The sequence below is a fragment of the Colius striatus genome, chromosome 1, assembly GCF_028858725.1.
Source record: "Colius striatus isolate bColStr4 chromosome 1, bColStr4.1.hap1, whole genome shotgun sequence".
Classification (NCBI taxonomy): domain Eukaryota; kingdom Metazoa; phylum Chordata; class Aves; order Coliiformes; family Coliidae; genus Colius; species Colius striatus.
In genome coordinates, this window is record NC_084759.1 from 39,796,560 (window position 1) to 39,814,387 (window position 17,828).

Consider the following 17,828-nt stretch of genomic DNA (forward strand, 5'->3'; position numbering starts at 1 on the left):
TTATAAAAGAAAGCTACCTTATGAAATCTGTCAAAGAACCTCCACAATTTGGTAATTCTGAAAAAGGAACTAGTTATTCTACCTTTAAAGGGAACACACAATTGTATTTTCCCAGATTTTGAAGAGCAGACAAACATAACTACTATTTTTTTTTTAGAATGCTTGAATTTATAGGAAATCCTTTAAAATGGCATCAACCTTAGAAACTGGGAGTCCTAATTACTGTAATGGAGGACTTTAGCAGTGGCATTTAAAAACACATGTCTGCTCATACTAGATTTGCATAATCTCAAAAATAAATTTTAATGTCTGTTTTGACAGTCTTCCAGGAGCAAATTGGTACTTGACTAAAGTACATTCTATCAGGCCATATCAGAATGACAAAATGACTGAAGCAGACACTCATTCTTGCAGAGGCTTAGATACAATAATGCACTAGATATTTACAGAAAGCAATCTTTCAGTGAGATACAGAATAATTCACAACAGAGACATCGTTATCACTTACTGTCTTTGGTTTCCTAAGTTGTTTAGATATTTTCTTTTAAAATGATATATTATTTTTTAATGTAAAAATAGACATAGTAAATCACAGCCAAAGCCACCTTATAAACTTATCAATCACTGGGATGGCCATAAGATTTTTTTCATGTTTTAGCGGAGTCCACAAGTTAATTTACATCCACTCTATGAAAGTTAATAGCCTCAGAAATTCTGATTTCTTAGTCCCAACATTTGCTCTGGAAGCTAACTGTCCTTGAAATACATTATTCACTTTCTTTACTATAAGTGCAAAAATATCTAGACATGTAACACTGTATAATCTCATTCAAATGCCAGTACATAAAATAGCTTAAGGATATGTGGTTTAGTTCATTGGTACAATACCCCCCTGAGTAAGACAAATGTGACAGGATGTGGTTTATCTTCAACATGAGAAGGATTTTCTCCCCAGAGACTGAAAAATGAATTAAAAGCCCCCTCACAAGTAACAATCAGCAGAAGTAAATGAAAAAAAAAAATCTACTTATTGACAGTACTAGTCATCATATTAATTCACTTATTTGAAAATTATGGTTATAATTCCTTATAAATAGAAATACACAAAGATGAGCCCTGTAAGTACAAACATCATGGGATTTCTGTGATGTACTTTCCATCTGTTGGAGACAAGAAGTATTTGGCAATTTGTGATTTTTGCTAACATACAGTAGAGATGGGAATGAGTCTAGGACTGAGTAAAATCATACGGATAACTATGTAAGAGCTAAGTTTCAACTTTTTTTTTTAATACATGTTAAGTAATTGGTAAATGTCAAACCAGATTCAGCAGAAGCAATAACTGACATTTAATATAAGTTTGACCCCTTCAGAAAACAAATAAATAGATAATGCTCTCCCAATGCCAATCTTTACTTGAATGTTAAGATAAATCCACTATTCAAATATATCTACTTTAACCTTTGAAAACTGTACATATTTTGAGACTATATTTTCAAGATTTTTTTTAATGCATATAGAAACAGAAAAAGAAATCAAATCTTCAAGAAATATTTGAAAAATACCTTCAAATTGAATACTCTAATCACTTCAATTGTGCCCTACCATCCTATTAGATATTAATGAATTTTCACAACAAATATTTGCAAATTTCATGGTCCTGTAAATACAGTATATAAGGCTTATATCAGAAAGTGTCAGTGTTGTTAAAGGAAGCAATGTCATGTACCATAAATATCCATTGCTTCAGCATTACCGTGTTTCTTTTTAGCTCACCTTCATTTTTAGAGATACAAAATACTTCTAAACAAAATGTGATGTTATAAAACTATTTCAACGCTGAATTTTTATCTCTGCAAAGTTCAGTTCATGACTGCAAAGTGTAATATTGTGATTTAAAAACAAATTTTTAAATGAGATTTGAAAAGTGGATTTTTGTGTCTGTAGTAATATACAATAGTATTGTGAAAAAAGAGAAGGAACATTATCTTCAAATAAATTTCTTCTACAGAACTCTATGGAATTTTTCAAGTAAATAACAATTTAGCACTTCTCAGGTTAAAATAATCTCTTTTTATTGTATATTATTTTGTATTCAAAACATGCATGTGCAAATGCATACCTTTCTACATAGTCCAGTAGTCGGGAACAATGATTAGAAGCTGGAGCATCATGGCCTCCAACTGCATAAAGGAAGCCATCACATGTAGCCACTCCTACACCTCCTCTTCTCTTACACATTGGAGCACACATATTCCATTTATTTGTGTGAGGATCATAATATTCCATTGAACTCAAACACGAACTTCCATCACGACCTCCAACTGAATATAATCTAGGAAAATCCACACACATAAAAATGTTAATAAAGAACAAGCTCATAACTGCAGGCAGGAAAATTTTTCATTTGATATCAGCAAACAGTAAACAGAAAAATATATAATCTTTCAAAATCATATGAATTTCACATACTCAAGAAACACAGATGATTTTAATATTACTGCCAAATATGGTAGTAGAAGTGAAAATGCTACTTTACAACTGGTAATCCAGACGAAGAAGAAATATGAAATCCATTTATTACAGTTTGTATTTTTATCATACATCAAAGTAGTGGGAATTAATGTGAAGACTGTTGTCCTGTATTTTAATATTCTATCTTGTATAATATCTAAATACTAAATACATTCATAACTGTAATTTATCTTTCTTAAAAAAACACAGCAACAAAACACACAGGGAAAAAAAAGAAAAACAAACATACTGCATAAGCTCTGTATGCTGAAATATAAACTGTACAGAAAACTGTAGTCAGTCTTTTATCTGGTATTCAGTCTATTCCACTACAAAAATGTCAGTGGAATACTCAGGTCTACAATCAGTTTTACACTTATAACATAGCAGAGATCAACTATGCAGTGCATTGCAGAAAATAATATTGCATTATGTTTTAAATACGCATTTTTTAAAAGTGCTACTTCAGTTTCAAGGATCTTGGTTATACTGAAGACAGGTCTTACGTTAACATGTCTACTCAGCAAGTAAGAAAATTATACTCCTCAAGCACTGCGTGTCGATTTCCTTCGTCAGATATGAGGACTGAGCTCTCTAAGGAAGGCATTCAAACTTCTGAAAGCATTCCAAAATTGAAATGTTAAAAATGTGGTTTAACAAACAATATGTTGTGTTTAAAACTATCTGCAGGAAAGAAACTTGTATCCTTCCTATCTTTCTAATGGTTCACCGGAGGAAATAGTTCTGACTGTTCTATCCCACTGTTACCATACCTCATTCATGCTTATATGAATCCTTTTGCAGTCTGTTGCCTTTTCTATAGTGCCTGGAGATTAACTAATAGGAACACAGCCTATTTTAAAGTCTAACCACTGAGCAATTTAGGATGCAAAACCTGTCTGTGTGAAGTAATTATTCATTTGGAAGCTTTTACTGTCCTAAGCGCTCCATGAATTCAGAGCTACTTAAATGTGCATCTACCATTATACTTCAATGACATGGATGCTTATGAATAAGGAATGACTGTACTACCACTATCTTATGTACTTCTTCAACTAGCATCTAAAACATAGCTCAATTCTTTCCACTTCTCCCAGACTACTGGCGTCTGTAGACTTCTTGTAGATGTCATATCTCTTAATAGCTTTTGAATGCCTATAGTATTGCTAAAATTTTAGATTGACTTTTGGATTTTAAGATTGACAAGGATAAGAATACATCCAGTACTGAGTACTTTTATCTCCACTGATCACAGTGAAAATTTTGCCTGTGGAGATGTTATAGATTTCGATTCCCCAGTGGTCTCTATTTCAGTTTGTTCAGACACTGCATAGATAAAATTAGACCAAAATTAGTTTTTTCTTGGCTTGAATCAGACATGTCTTTTCAGGGTTTGGTCACTTCTTTTTGTATAGAAATGAATAGAGATTCCTAAACATTTGTGTTTATTTATGTGAAAAATAGCTAGAAAATGCAGCAGAAGTTTCAAAGTAGGTGACATCAAGAGAAATCATGAGTGGCTGGATCAAAAGCATTTATCTCAGTGCAATCATTACAAACCTTTGATAACTATTCAGAAAAGCCATTTTTAAATTCAGTTTGACAAGCTAAACTCAAAAGACCAGATTGCCTTTGATGTGAGGTAGCATGGCTTGTGAAAACCATTGAATCATGCCTTTGCTTCCTTTCTTAACAAGGTATTGCCTCTCAAAGTTCTTTCACGGTGAATATCAAAGACCATTCCAGTTTTTTGCTTAGGCCCCTTTGTACCCTTTTCTGCCCTTTCAGAGGATCTGAAAGAGCAAGAGAGAATTAGTCTAGCACAAAAGATATCTGCCTGGTAAAAGCAAGGGAAAGGTAACGATTTTTATCAGTGCTGAACTTCTGTATTGTTCAATCAGTTCATCTAGGAACCAGACTGTAGGAGAGGAAAGATATCTGTCCATGCTTCTTTGGTTATGTCAGCAAAAGATGTATAAATGATTTTTTTTTTAATGGGAAGCATTAATGAAGTCTTATTTCTATGCTTAAATTTAGAATGGTATTTCTTGTATTTGCTGCAGTAATGCAGTAGTGTAGTAACTTAAAAAATACACAATATGATTTAAAAAAAAAAAAAATTGTAGGGTAAGTGCCTGTAATGAAAAATATAGTAACTAACGATGGAAAATGTTGAGAGAAAAATTATATTTGCACAGATAATATAATCATGGCAAAGCTCTACTTCCTACACTAGAAAGTACAGCTTCCTAACAGAAAGAATCTGTTTCAAACAAATTTAATTCTAATCAAAGTTATATGGCCTACGTTATCTCTGCAAGATCAGTGACTAAATGTAGATTCCACCAGTTTAAAATGTTCTTCATTGTATCCATTTCTATTTACAAAATAGTCTGTGAATTAATCATTTACTACAGCATGAGCTTAAGTCCCTTTATTTGCTCTTTTACTATAAAAAAATAATCTGTCATTAAATAAGAAACTTAAGGAATTCATGAATTACTTTGTGCTAGACTAACATATTTATGATGGTCATCTTACTTTTAAGTTTAATAATTTTAAATCATACAGCTGTTTTGTTTTGCTTTATCTCAACATTCATTTATTTCATGATTTAGACTAAAGCATTTAAAAATATCTCCATCTTTTTGTAATTTCTACAGTTAAGGAAGAATGTTTTCAACATGTGTGTCTCACTCTAAATTGACGCAGAATCATTGCCTTTCTGAGAAAGGAGTTTGATCAAATGCAGCAGTTAAAAAATAACGTTTCTAACACATCAGCAGTGTCAAAACTGTCATAAAGAACCTGAAATAACTTCTACAGGATTTAAATTAAGGTATAAAATTTATAGGTCAAACTATGTTCAGATTACTATATAGTAAGAACAGAGACAAGCTTTAAAAAGTTTCTTTGAAAACATTTTAAGGCTGACAACTTGCAAATTAGGCTTTGAAATATGTTTGTCATTCTTCCCATTGCAAAAGCAGTTTATGAAATAAGTTATATTTATAAAATATCTAAAAAGTAATTAATATTATCCTAAGTCAAATTCCATTTTACTTCCTAGATGGATAGATAATGTAGCTTGTTATGGAAACAGATATGTGCAAGTATGAACTTTTCAACAAGGACAGCTATATTTCAGTAACAAGAAAAATATCCATGTAATTCATAAAATATTGATTTAAAAGCACTTGATTATAGGCAGTGAGAATATTGTGGGCAGAAAGAATGCAGTATGAAACATATTTTCTCTATAAATGTGACTGTAATTATGTATGCGGGGTATAGTATTTTTCCTAGTTAAAATAGGTTAGTGAAACAATAAGACACAAGCACCAAAAAACAAAACAACTCCGCTGTTTTTTGCACAAGCAAAAAATGTCATGAAAAAATCTACTCTGATAGGAAATATGGTTGTTTCATACTTTCTTATCACATTAACTTGGTCCAAAATTTTGAAGTGTTACTTCAGTTTTAAAAACACAATTACAGCACAGTAATGTTGCAGATATGAGAATATTTTAGTTAACAACTTAACACCACAATAACTAGTTGAGCACTTGTTAAGCACTTGGTAATAGTTCTTTGTTTGAAGTGTATAAAAACCTTGAAAATTATAACTAACAACAAAGCAAAGTTTGGAGGAGGTATCCCCCATGTTTCTCAGTGCTGCATAATAAAGAAGTGCCTGCTTATCTGCATTCCTGTGTAGATAAGTTTTTTGAGATTGCTGATCTCAATAAAGCAATAATTTATTTAATAATATTGAGCCAGTTTCCTAATTTTTACTGAACTATGAAATTATCAGTGCGTTGCAATTGTATAGATGAATTGAAAAAAAAAAGTAGATATTAGAAAATTTAGTCCATGACTTTCAGAATTAAAAAATCCTTCTCAATTCAATGAATTCTACCAAGACAGATTCAGCTAAAGTTGGTCTTCAGAGTCAAAAGATCTCTAATTGTACCCCAATACTAGTTATAAGGTAGTTAAGTTGCAAGTTTGAAAAATAGAAATATCAATTAACAGTGGAGATGGCATGGTGTAGCGGGTTTGTGTGGCAAGGTTTTGGTAGCAGAGATCTGCAAGAACGTCTTCTGTGAGAAGCAGCTAGAAGCTTCGCCTGTATCTAATAGAGCCAATGCTAGACAGCTTCAAATCATACCTGCTGCTGGCCAAGGCCAAGCCAATCAGTGATGGTGGCAACAACTCGGTGATTAACATATTTGAGATGCGTAAGAAAGTTACTGCGCAGAAACACACTGTGGCAGAAGTGGGGAGTGAAAACTGGAGAGTAAAAACTGTGCAGATGCCAAGGTCAGTGAAGAAGGATGGGAGAAGGTGCTTGAGGCATTGGAGCAGAGATTCCCTTGCAACCTGTGGTGCAGCCCATAGTGAGGCAGGCTCTGTCCCTGCAGTCATGGAGGCACAGTGGAGCACAGATCCACCTGTAGCCCATGGAAGACCTCACACCAGAGCAGATGGATGCCCGATGAAGGCTGTAAGCCCATAAGAAGCTCATACTGGATCAAGTTCATGTGAACCCATGGACAAAGAGCAGCTCATGTCCGATCAGGTTTGCTATCAGGACTTGTGACCCCATGCTGAAGTAGTTTTTTCCTAAATCACTGCTTCCCCCATGAACACTGGAGTAGTTTTTGAAGACCTACAGCCTGTTGGAGTAGTTCATAGAGGATTGTTTCCTACTGGAGGAATCTCACATGAGAGTAGGAAAAGTGTGAGAAGTCTTCTGATGGAGAGGAAGGAGCAGCAGAGATAATGTGTGATAAAATAACCATAACTCCCATTCCATGTTCTCTTGTGCCACTGTGTAGGAGAAGGCAGACCTGGGAAGAAGGTTAGGGTGGATGCAAGGTGTTTTAAGATTTAGCTTTTATTTTTCATTATGGTACTCCCATTCTGATTGCTGGTAGATTAAAGTAAATCTCCCCAGTCAAGTCTGTTTTGCCTGTGAGGGTAATAGCCAAGTGATCTCCTTGACCTTATTTCAACCTGTGAGCCTTTTCCTATATTTTCGCTCCTTTGTTCACTTTAGGAGAACGAAGTGAGTGACAGAGCAGCTTTGGTGAGCGCCTAGAAGCTAGCCAGGGTCACCTACCACATGTGACATTCTGTTCTGCTGAGTAGAATAGATATTTGATAGTTTTTCCAAGGGCTGTTGCCCATAAAGATATTCAGATGAGTATCAAATTAGATGTTTAAACATGCTTCCAGATTTACACACATATGGAAATAAGATGTGTATACAAATGCATTAATACATGTGTATATGTAATTCAAGTAGATGTCTGCATTTGGTCAGGGCAGTATTTGTGCACTTTTCCGACTGAACTGTAATAAAGACTTCCTTCAGTTCCCAGCATATAGACAATAAAAACACATTCATATAGGCTGTGATTCATCGAATCATAGAATGGTAGGGGTTGGAAGGGACTTTTAAAGATCATCTAGTCCAAAACCTCTGCAGAAGCAGATCAGGTTACATAGGAACATGGGGGTCTTGAAGACCTCCGGAGAAGGAAACTCCACAACCTCCCCGGGGCAACCTGTTCCACTGCTCCCTCACTCTCTCAGTAAAATACTTTTTTTTAATGTTTAAATGGAATTTTTTGTGTTCATCCCATTACTCCTTGTCCTGTTGCTAGCTACAATAGGAAAAAGGAATGGCCTAACCTCCTGACATCCATGATTTAGATATTTATAAATATTAATAAATATTAATGAGATCCTTCTGCAGTCTCCTCTTCTCTAGACTAAACAGCCTCAGTTCCTGCAGACTTTCCTCATATGAAAGATGTTCCAGTTATCGTTAACAACTTTTCAAAATTAAAGAAAAAAAAAGATTTTTAGAATAATCCATGACATGTGATGCTAATATACTTTGCATTATGAAAAATGAGACAGTGGCTGTTGAATCATATTTACAAGCCCGTGTTTAATCGTGAAAACTGCACAGTTGAAATATTGGCTATGATGTTACATTTAAGTTTTAAGTTTGATGGAGTGTCACAATTGCCTCTTCCCAATAGATATTAGAAGTCAGTGTCTGTGAAGTACCCTTACATACCCAAGTTAATGCACACCATACTATATTATGTTCATTTTCTACATAGAATGTGTTGTTCATGACAAAAATTACAAAATCAAAAAGAACCATGTAGTAAAGATAAAATGTTTCTTATTACAAAAAAAAAAATAATGACATTCATCACACCAAATGACAGCTATGTTAACTGTATACCAGTCAACAGTCAGCTAGTCCAAAAGTCCTGTTTGTGTGGGTGATGGATGAAGGGAGGTGCATGGTAGCGTGTATACATTAGAAGACGTAGATGTGTAGTAAGCATGTAAAATAGAAAAGTGTTCTAAGCATCTGGAAGCCTGACCACAGTATATGAAAAAAATCCCATCAAAGTCCCACTCTGGAATAAACCAATGTCTTTTGATTCTGTCATGTGTCCTAACAATCACTTGAGTTCTAAAGAGCAAAGGTTCCTAGTTGCATATGTGTCTACCTTGGACTGCAGAAAAAATATTGGTTTTACTGTAAAATTTTGTGATTTTTCATTGACCTCTTCTAAGGGTCACATATATTTACCTAATATACCTGTTCTGGCCCTTTTAAAGACCAGCCTAGCCTCATAAAAAGAAGTCAGTCTGTGCAGAGACTCCTATTTTACATACAGGATTTAAAACACCAAGTTAAATTTTGCTTGAAAAAGAGAGTATATGAAGCATATTGAATTCAATTGCATTGAGCTGTATGGGATTCACACACAGGAAATATGAATTTGTGTGCAAAAGTGCAAAAGATCAGACCTGGGCTCTGAATTAGTAATAAGCTTTAATGATTCTGCTAAGAGAAAATGTCACAGACAGTTTATTATATGATGCATGAAAGGCAAAGAAGCAGAACTCCTGGAGGAGGTTGTAATCAGCCACACAATCAAGTTTTGTAGGTGGTTATATGAATGTAATACATTGTTAATTCTCCTGTGCCAAACACTGAACTTCTATTAAAGACTCTGTGGAATTATTAACCTATGCCTCTCCAAGGTCAGTACACGGTGAATACATTCCTGGGAGTGGTTGACTAGATAATTTTGAGAATCTTTCTTGTGTATACACTAATTTGATTTGAATTCTGCTATTTTCTTGAAAATTAAGGTTCAGCAAACTAAATTTTCTGATATTCACTTTATAATAATGCATAATACTCATAAGGGACGTATTAAAGGAAGTGCTATTTTCCACAGGCACAATATTGATCTAAATAACACAAGTTTCATTCCAGCTTTCTCTCATTAAATGACTTGAAAACAAAACATTCCCCTACACATATGCCAAGGTCTGTATTGGCCAGCTCTCTGTTTCCCATACAAAATTAAAAAGAGAATAGCTGGAAAAGTACTGCTAAGTCAATAATCCAATTAATAGGAATCCATAACTGAAAGAATCCAACTACTGCAAAACTGTTGTAACTGAATGAATGCAATTGAGTATAAATAAATAAATAAATAAAAGTTTTTTCTCTTTTTCTTTTTTAAATAAAAGCAGATGTTTTTGAAGACTCTCTGCTTAACAAATGGAACTGAAAATTAATTTGCATGATTGTGAAAAGACAAAATAATAAATATGTATATACAAATATATTTAAAAAAACCCACAACATTGGTACCCTCTATTTCTGTGGATGCTTAAAAAGAATTAATATAATGTGAAAGTCAGTCCAAAATCGATCTGCTACAGTCAGGCAACTGACGATCTGACATTACCAATAGACAAAAAATAACTTAATAAAGGATATAACTACAAAATTTAATTTTAATGTTGAACCATCTTTCAATAAAAACATGAAAGGGGAATATATTCAAATATTAGTGGCTAAGATTAACAAGAAAAAGGAAAGAAGCACAACTGACAAAGATGAGGCTTTCCAAACAACTCCATTGTTAAGATGTTGGATTGTATTAAAAGCATCTATGTTTAGGGTTTTGTTCCTATGAAAGAAAATATCTTTGGGTAAGTGATCTTGCTCTCTTTACTTCAATCATGAGCTTTCTCAGCCTATTTTCTTCCCCTGTCTAATGATAATACTACTAATGAACAAAACCATTGATACTTCTTTGGTGAAAGAATCACATTCAAGTCAGATATTGATGGAGAATAATATTATTCTGTGGCATTTACCATTCTTCTTTATTTTTCTTCAGAGAAAAGAAATAAAACTTTTTGGGTCTTTTCCAAAGTAAAAGATTACTTGAAAGGTCACTTAAAATAGTTCTATTTTTAAAAGTATGTATTATTAAATAGTGTGTGATATTTGATACAAACAACGGCACCAGGTTGAAATATCAAGTTCATTAAAACACATCATTGAGGATGTGGCAATCAATAAAGGGTAGAATTCAGTTCTTGGTTTCACAAGATGCTACAATGTGAATAAACTGCTTTGCAGTGCATACCAAAGACATTATATTTGATGTTTAACTCAAGGTACTGCTGTAATATTTTACTATTTAAAGTCAATCTGCAGATCATATTAAAAGCTGAGATTTTTTTCCTTTTGTAGCACTGATCCCTGTTAAAGAGAATAAAAGTAAAGGTCTAGTCTTTTTGCCATGAAAGCTGTAATTGCATAAAAAAGACTTGTACTGTAGAAGAGTACTATGGCTTCGGCATTATTTCTTATAAACTGCAGAATATTGCATACTGGTCACAAGCCACTTACGTCAGCCTGACCTTTCCTGTTATCTGCACATAAAAAACATCATTTTTTCCTGATTTTTTTTAAAGTCTAAATCTCTATTTCACATTTAATGTTCTAACATCCATATCTGTTGCTGATGTGAGAGTTCATGCTCACTTTCTCTTCCAGTCTGTGCAACAGGGGTGTTAACAGTAACAAGGTAGAAAAGAGAATGTTATTTCCAATCAGGATGAACTGCTGAGTATGTTTCATCCCATCAAACTCTACAGTCACAAGTCTTACAGTTGCTATGGTAGAGGCATCAAGTTTTGTGTTTTTTTAAAAATGTGTACTGTAAGACTAAGGTCTTCTACAATTTCTTTACTGTTTAATTATAAGGATGTAAAGGATGAATCTCTGAAGCCTGAAAACAGTTCATTACTGCTACACAACACCAACTGTTCATTGGGGAAAACAAAATGTTACCGAAAAACAAAATTCTCAAATTCCAATCGTTGGTGTTGCACGAAAACAGATAATAATACCCTTTCTGTGAACCAATGCACTTAGAACCCAATGAGAGGTTTTTGTACATCATATTGTTGTTCTCCTATCATTTTTTTTTCTATCTTTACTTTCCCATTTGAATTTTATCTGTTTGTATCCACCTATTCCTTTATCAACTGTAATACTTCCATTAATTTTCTTTGGTAAGACAAGCTCTCTTAATACCTGGTCATGGTACTCCCTATTTAAACTCTTCAGATGCATTTCCTTTTTTCATATATTTCTCCTGATCGTTTTTCTGTACAGACAAGGTACAGAGCTTTCTTTTGCTCTTCTGCCCCTTTACAATTAGTTTCCTTCAAACATAAGACTTGTGCATTCACATATATGCTATTATATATTCAATTTTTGTTGCTTACTAGGCTCATGCAAATACTTCTGTTAAATAGTCCCAACATGTCCTGTATAACAATGTTCCCTTTGCTGTCACTTTGAATGGTCTGATAATGTAAATAGCATGCTCCTGCTGCTACACTCCTTTATCTCAAGGCTGATCTTTGAGGAATTCCAGCAGTAACTTTGTGATGTCCTAGTTGTCTTATACTGTTCTCTCTTACTTAAAATCCCTCTACTATTCATCTTTTTTTCAGAACCATAGAATCATAGAATGGTAGGGGTTGGAAGGGACCTTTAGAGATCATCGAGTCCAACTTCCCTGCAGAAGCAGGGCAACCTAGATCAGCTGCTTTCTTGAAATTCTGGTAGTAAAATATCTGCTATGTGTCTTTCTTTAACTTAGAAAACCATCTATCTTTTTTATTAGTTGTTCTAGCTGCCCCTTAGGTTTAAGAAACCATTTAAAGAAATGAAATATTGTTTGTGTTCCTGATTGAAGGATAGTAACTAATATTCTATTACAATGCAAGTGAGATTCAAAAATAAAGTAAGGATAAAAAATTTTAATAGATTAAAACCAAATAAGAAGTTACTTACAAAACAATCATCTCAAAAACTAAGGAAATTAGAATTTAAAAGGTTTTATTTTTATTGATTTCCACCATAAGCTTATAGAAAATACAATTTTCATCCAATTTTATGGTAAAACATATCCTTTTTTTCTGCTTAAAATTACTTTAACTGGAAAGCCAATGAAGCAGACTATAGAGGTATGAAAGATCAGAAATAAAATAGCTTCTAGCATTAAAACAGAAATGAAGACTATATTTTTCCAAGTACTTAAGCAGCTCACATTTGAGATATCTAGCATACTGAATCCTTTTCATGTAAAGTGCCCAAAGCAGCAAGCACAGGATATCTACAAATAGAATAATTTCTACCTCTTAAACTTCAAAGATAGACTAACCCTGCTACAGCTCATTTATTTATTTAATTCAACGTAGAAGAAAAGAAACATAAGGAATAACCAGGAAAAGACTCCTCAGAAATTCCATACTAAATCAGCTTATCCTTTTTCTATGTTAAAGCAAACATATTTCTTCTCACTGAGACATCAATTTCTAATATCCTTAAAATTTCTGTAGAAAAAAGAATCTGTAACTGCCTATTTCAAAGCAAAAAGCTCAGAAGAACGCAGTATATTTCAGTTGTGTGGAACAGCAGTGTATTACAAATAGCATCAGAGAGTTGAAAGGTTTGGACCTTATGTAAGTTTTAAATTTTCAGCTCTTGTCATATGAATACTTTTTGAAGATGATTATTCAGTTATGGAAAAAAGAATTAAAAAATAGTAGTATATTTATTTGCTTCAATGAGATCACCTCTTTTCAGTTTTCAGTGGTGTCCACCATTCTGAGACACAGGAAAGAATTATTTTAATTTCCAAAAGGTCTTTGTAAATCATGTGAAATTCAATGGGGCATCTATTGAGAACCATTAAATACATGCTTAGCCTTCCAAAAGAACATTTTCTGGAATATATATATATATATTCCAGAAAATATATATATATATATATATACATATAATAATGTGCAGCTCTGCATAATTTTAGATTTATATTTGCAAGGATATTTCTCTAGATCTTGTCTCTGCCAGTTTGCTGCATGGGTCTCACTAATGAAACTGGATTCTTTAATGAAACTGGATTCTTTTACAGTAACATTTCGTAAGACAGCTTATCCATTTGATCAAGTATGGAACCTTTCAATGCCACTGTGACAGAGTGTAGTGGTTTTGCCTGGGCCAGGTTTTGGTAGTAGGGTGGGTGGGGAAGCTACAGGGGTGGCTTCTCTAAAGAAAATACTGCCAGAAGCTTCCCCTGTAGCTGATAGGACTAATGCCAGTAAATTCTAAGATGGACTCTGCAGCTGACCAAGGCCTGGCCAATTAGTGATGGAGGTAACACCTCTGTGAATAACGTATTTAAGAAGAAGTTGCTGGGCAGTTGCTCAACTGCAGCTTAGAACAATTGGCTCAGTTGTAGATGTCTGTACAAAAAACATTTGAAGTTAAGTGTGATGCATTCTTCCCTTGTCTATAAATTATTACAGTTCATGTCATGTTCTTTTTAGACACACTGCTAAAAGCAAGTACTTTAAAATGATAAGCAACAAGTAATACATAGTATCACAGTACTATATAATGAGTTTTAATAAGTGCCACATTAGAATCTTTAAAAGGGAGATTGATAAAAGAGAAACTTCGAATCTGAACAGAATTAGAATTTCAGGTTTAATGTAGTCTAACAGTTTTGACAAGAATTAAGTTTCTCTTGACTTACTGTGTGAATGTAGTTGCCTTTAGACAAAGGTTTCATGAGTCAGTATTTGTCTGAAGGAAAGTACCAAATGCATATACAATAAACCTTATCAGTGGTGATATGACTATATTAGATGGATAAACTCAATATGTTAACTAGAACTGACATATACAACATATAAAAGTCAGATGACTCAGCTGCTGCCTTATACTGTATATTTTTTAGCATTCTTAAGCATTTGATATAAATATTAATAAAAATAATACAGAAAATATATATAAATTAATTATTTCAAATAAATGTAAGAGTTATGAGATATAGCAGGGTTTGCACAACTATGTCTACATTTATTTTAAATGACATCCTATGACAACACAATAAATTATTAACTACCGTGTATCACAATTATTCATCTCTCTAAGAAATATATTTCAACCATGTAAGAATACCCTACTCACTTGCCATTTAATGCTGCTACTCCAACAGTGCTTCTGGCAATTGACATACTTGCCACAAATGTCCACTGCTGACTTTGAGGATCCCACCTCTCAACTGTATTCAAATAACTCCAACCATCATGTCCTCCCACAGCATATATAGGCCCTTCAAGTACTGTAACTCCTGAAATGGAGGAGAGAGTGAGAGAAGATAAAAAGTATGCTTTTTCTACCAATAGTACAAAAAAAAAAAGCTTTCTAAACCACATATTCAAAGTGAAAATTGAAACATCACTTTGAGATTTGATTAACTAAAGATTAGGAAACAGTAATAAAATTAAAGCCACTCCATATGGATTTATGAAAAATAGATCTTATCAAGCAAACCTAATATCATTCCTTGAGAAGGTTGTTTGCTTCATAGAATAACCTGTCAATGATGTGACTTAAATATCTGTATATTGTTTAACCTACTATCTCATAACATTTTAATTTTTAATAATTAGCCCTTTAGAATATCAGTAAAGCACATGATAAATAAATTATGGACTGGATATCTGACAGATATCAATTTATTGCTGATCTAAGGGGTATTTCATTGAATGGTATTGCTTCTATCAGTGTTTCACAAGGAAGGGAAAGAGGCCTGAAGTTTTCAACATTTTTGTCAATATGCAGAGGAAAATATATATTTTTTAACCAGCAGGAAGCTTGGTGGACTGGTATAGAATCAAAATACATATCCAAGGAAATAGCTTACAGTGAGGAATTTAAGCTGCTTCATTAATTTACCTTATTAAAAAAAGAAATAACAAGAAAATAGGTACCTTCACGGGAAAATAATGTGGATATGTAAGGATTCTCTTATCTAGTAAAGGAAAGTAAAAAGAAAAAGTAAAACTTGGAAGCTGAAGTAAAAAAAAAATAAATACGAAACAATTTTAACTATGAGGGGGTTTATTCAAAGGAACTGATGAATTCTCTATTTTGCGATATCTTCAGTTAAGCTTTGAAGGTTCTGGAAGATAAGTTATAGCTAAGTACCATTTGTTACAATACAATGAGCTCAGTAATTCTGTTCTCTGAACCCATGATCCCAAATGAGCATCATTCTGAAAAATCTCAGGCTAAATCCAATCCTATTCCTAAGTCAGTGTCTTTTTTTCCACTCCATTTCACATAATTCGAATTCATCAAAAAGCCAGAAAACAGTAGATCATTAAAGTTTCACAGAATAAGGTTTTTTTTTTTTCAGCCAAGTCTGTCTTTCCTTTAAAATAATGTGAAGTTTCCACTCTATGTGTGCAACTTTGTTTTTTTCTGTTTCATAACAATCATTCATTCAAAGTTTAATTTATCATTTAAGCCATATTTATAAAATAATTTGATCAAGCCTCATCACAGGAATGAATTCCTTGATTTGCTTTGCTTGCACGTGCAGATTTTGACTTATCTATTAAACTGTCTTTATATCACTTTTACCATTCTAATTTCCTCTCCCATTCCACCAGGAAGGAGGGTGAGCAAGCAGCTGTGTGGTGCTTAGTTGCTGGCTGTGGTTAAATTACACCCTTACTGGAATTTTCCTTCTCTGACCCTTGTCTTTTTCTGTAGAACCTTCTGAAAAATCCTTATCCAGTTTCTTCTCCTATTAAGACTCTTGCTTTTTTTAAATTGCATGTTTCAGCTATAATTTTTCCAGAATATTAAGTGAATATTAAATTGAACCCATGATCCATATAGTTCAATATCTTATCTTGCAACACAACCTGTTGCACACATATGGAAGAAGAATCAGTGTTTTCATAGAAAATTAGCAGATAATATGCTGCAGTTATAGGGGGTTTTAGTTTGTGAGTGGGGTGATTTTTTTACCCTAATATCTAATATTTATAAATATTCTTAAATCCTAAAGAAATAAGTTTATACTGTCAAAAGACATTTGCTATATTTTATTATAATAACACCGTACTGCCCAGCTACTCATGTATATACTCTTCACTTAATGCAAAGTTAGATATTCTTGTTGAGATAAAAAATTCATCATATTCAATGAAAGTTTAGGTGTGTGAATGTGTCTATACACATATCTGCATATAAAATTGATGTCTAGATGAACACACACTCATCTTCACACATAAGCAGATTTGTACTACAATGCAGTGAACTTCACAATGGAACTATGGTGCATGTCAAAACACTTATCATTTTACAAAATTTCCACCTTGTACTTCTTTGAATAGCCTATTTGTTGTCTCACTAAGATGTAAATAGTTGTCTTCAACTTACTTTTTTAATGTCATTCATTATTTCATACTTTTTGCCATGTCCTTTCATAGTTGAGTTTTTCTCATTTTTGTTCCTGCTGTAAACTAAGCTTTCCCAAATATTTAAGTCACTTTTAGAAAATTTACCTTCCTATTAATCAAAATACTGTTCTTCCTGCATTTTCATTGTTTACCTTCTTTTGGAAAAAAATAAGACAATGAAAATTGACAAACTCACTGCATTAATGTGATTTTCTTACTGCATTTCCTGTTGTACACTTTCACTGAGCTTTATAGAGAACATAGTTTTCACTGGCTTTAGAATAAGACTTTTACTTGGTTTACACAACACGTGTAGAACCCTGTGAGATATACAATTCATTTTTTCTCCCTAATATCTTTTATTTACCATTTTCAGTTGTATTTTAATTCAGTTGTCTTTTGAAGTGCATCAGTGTTCTCTAAAGTTGTCCAACCTTAACGAATAACTTCTACATACTTTATCATTATAGTCAATTTAATTTCCACATAAATTAATCTTGCATTGACACAGGGAAGTATGGCAGTTAGAACACTGCTGAAATAAAAATCTTACTTCAATGTGAGATTCATGTCATGTTTGTCTGCCAAAAGGTATGAATATAGTTACAGCTACACCAATGAAGAAA

General features: G+C 33.2%; 1 protein-coding gene across 1 annotated transcript in view; it reads right to left on the reverse strand.

Moving 5' to 3' along the window:
• Positions 1-17,828, reverse strand: part of KLHL1 (kelch like family member 1) — a 215,561-nt gene that overhangs the window by 12,580 nt on the left and 185,153 nt on the right. Inside the window, exons 8-9 of the mRNA XM_061995414.1 lie at positions 14,915-15,077; positions 2,123-2,335 (exon numbers count right to left, since the gene is read on the reverse strand). Coding sequence (XP_061851398.1) covers positions 2,123-2,335; positions 14,915-15,077 — 376 coding nt within the window. The remainder of the gene's footprint in view (positions 1-2,122; positions 2,336-14,914; positions 15,078-17,828) is intronic.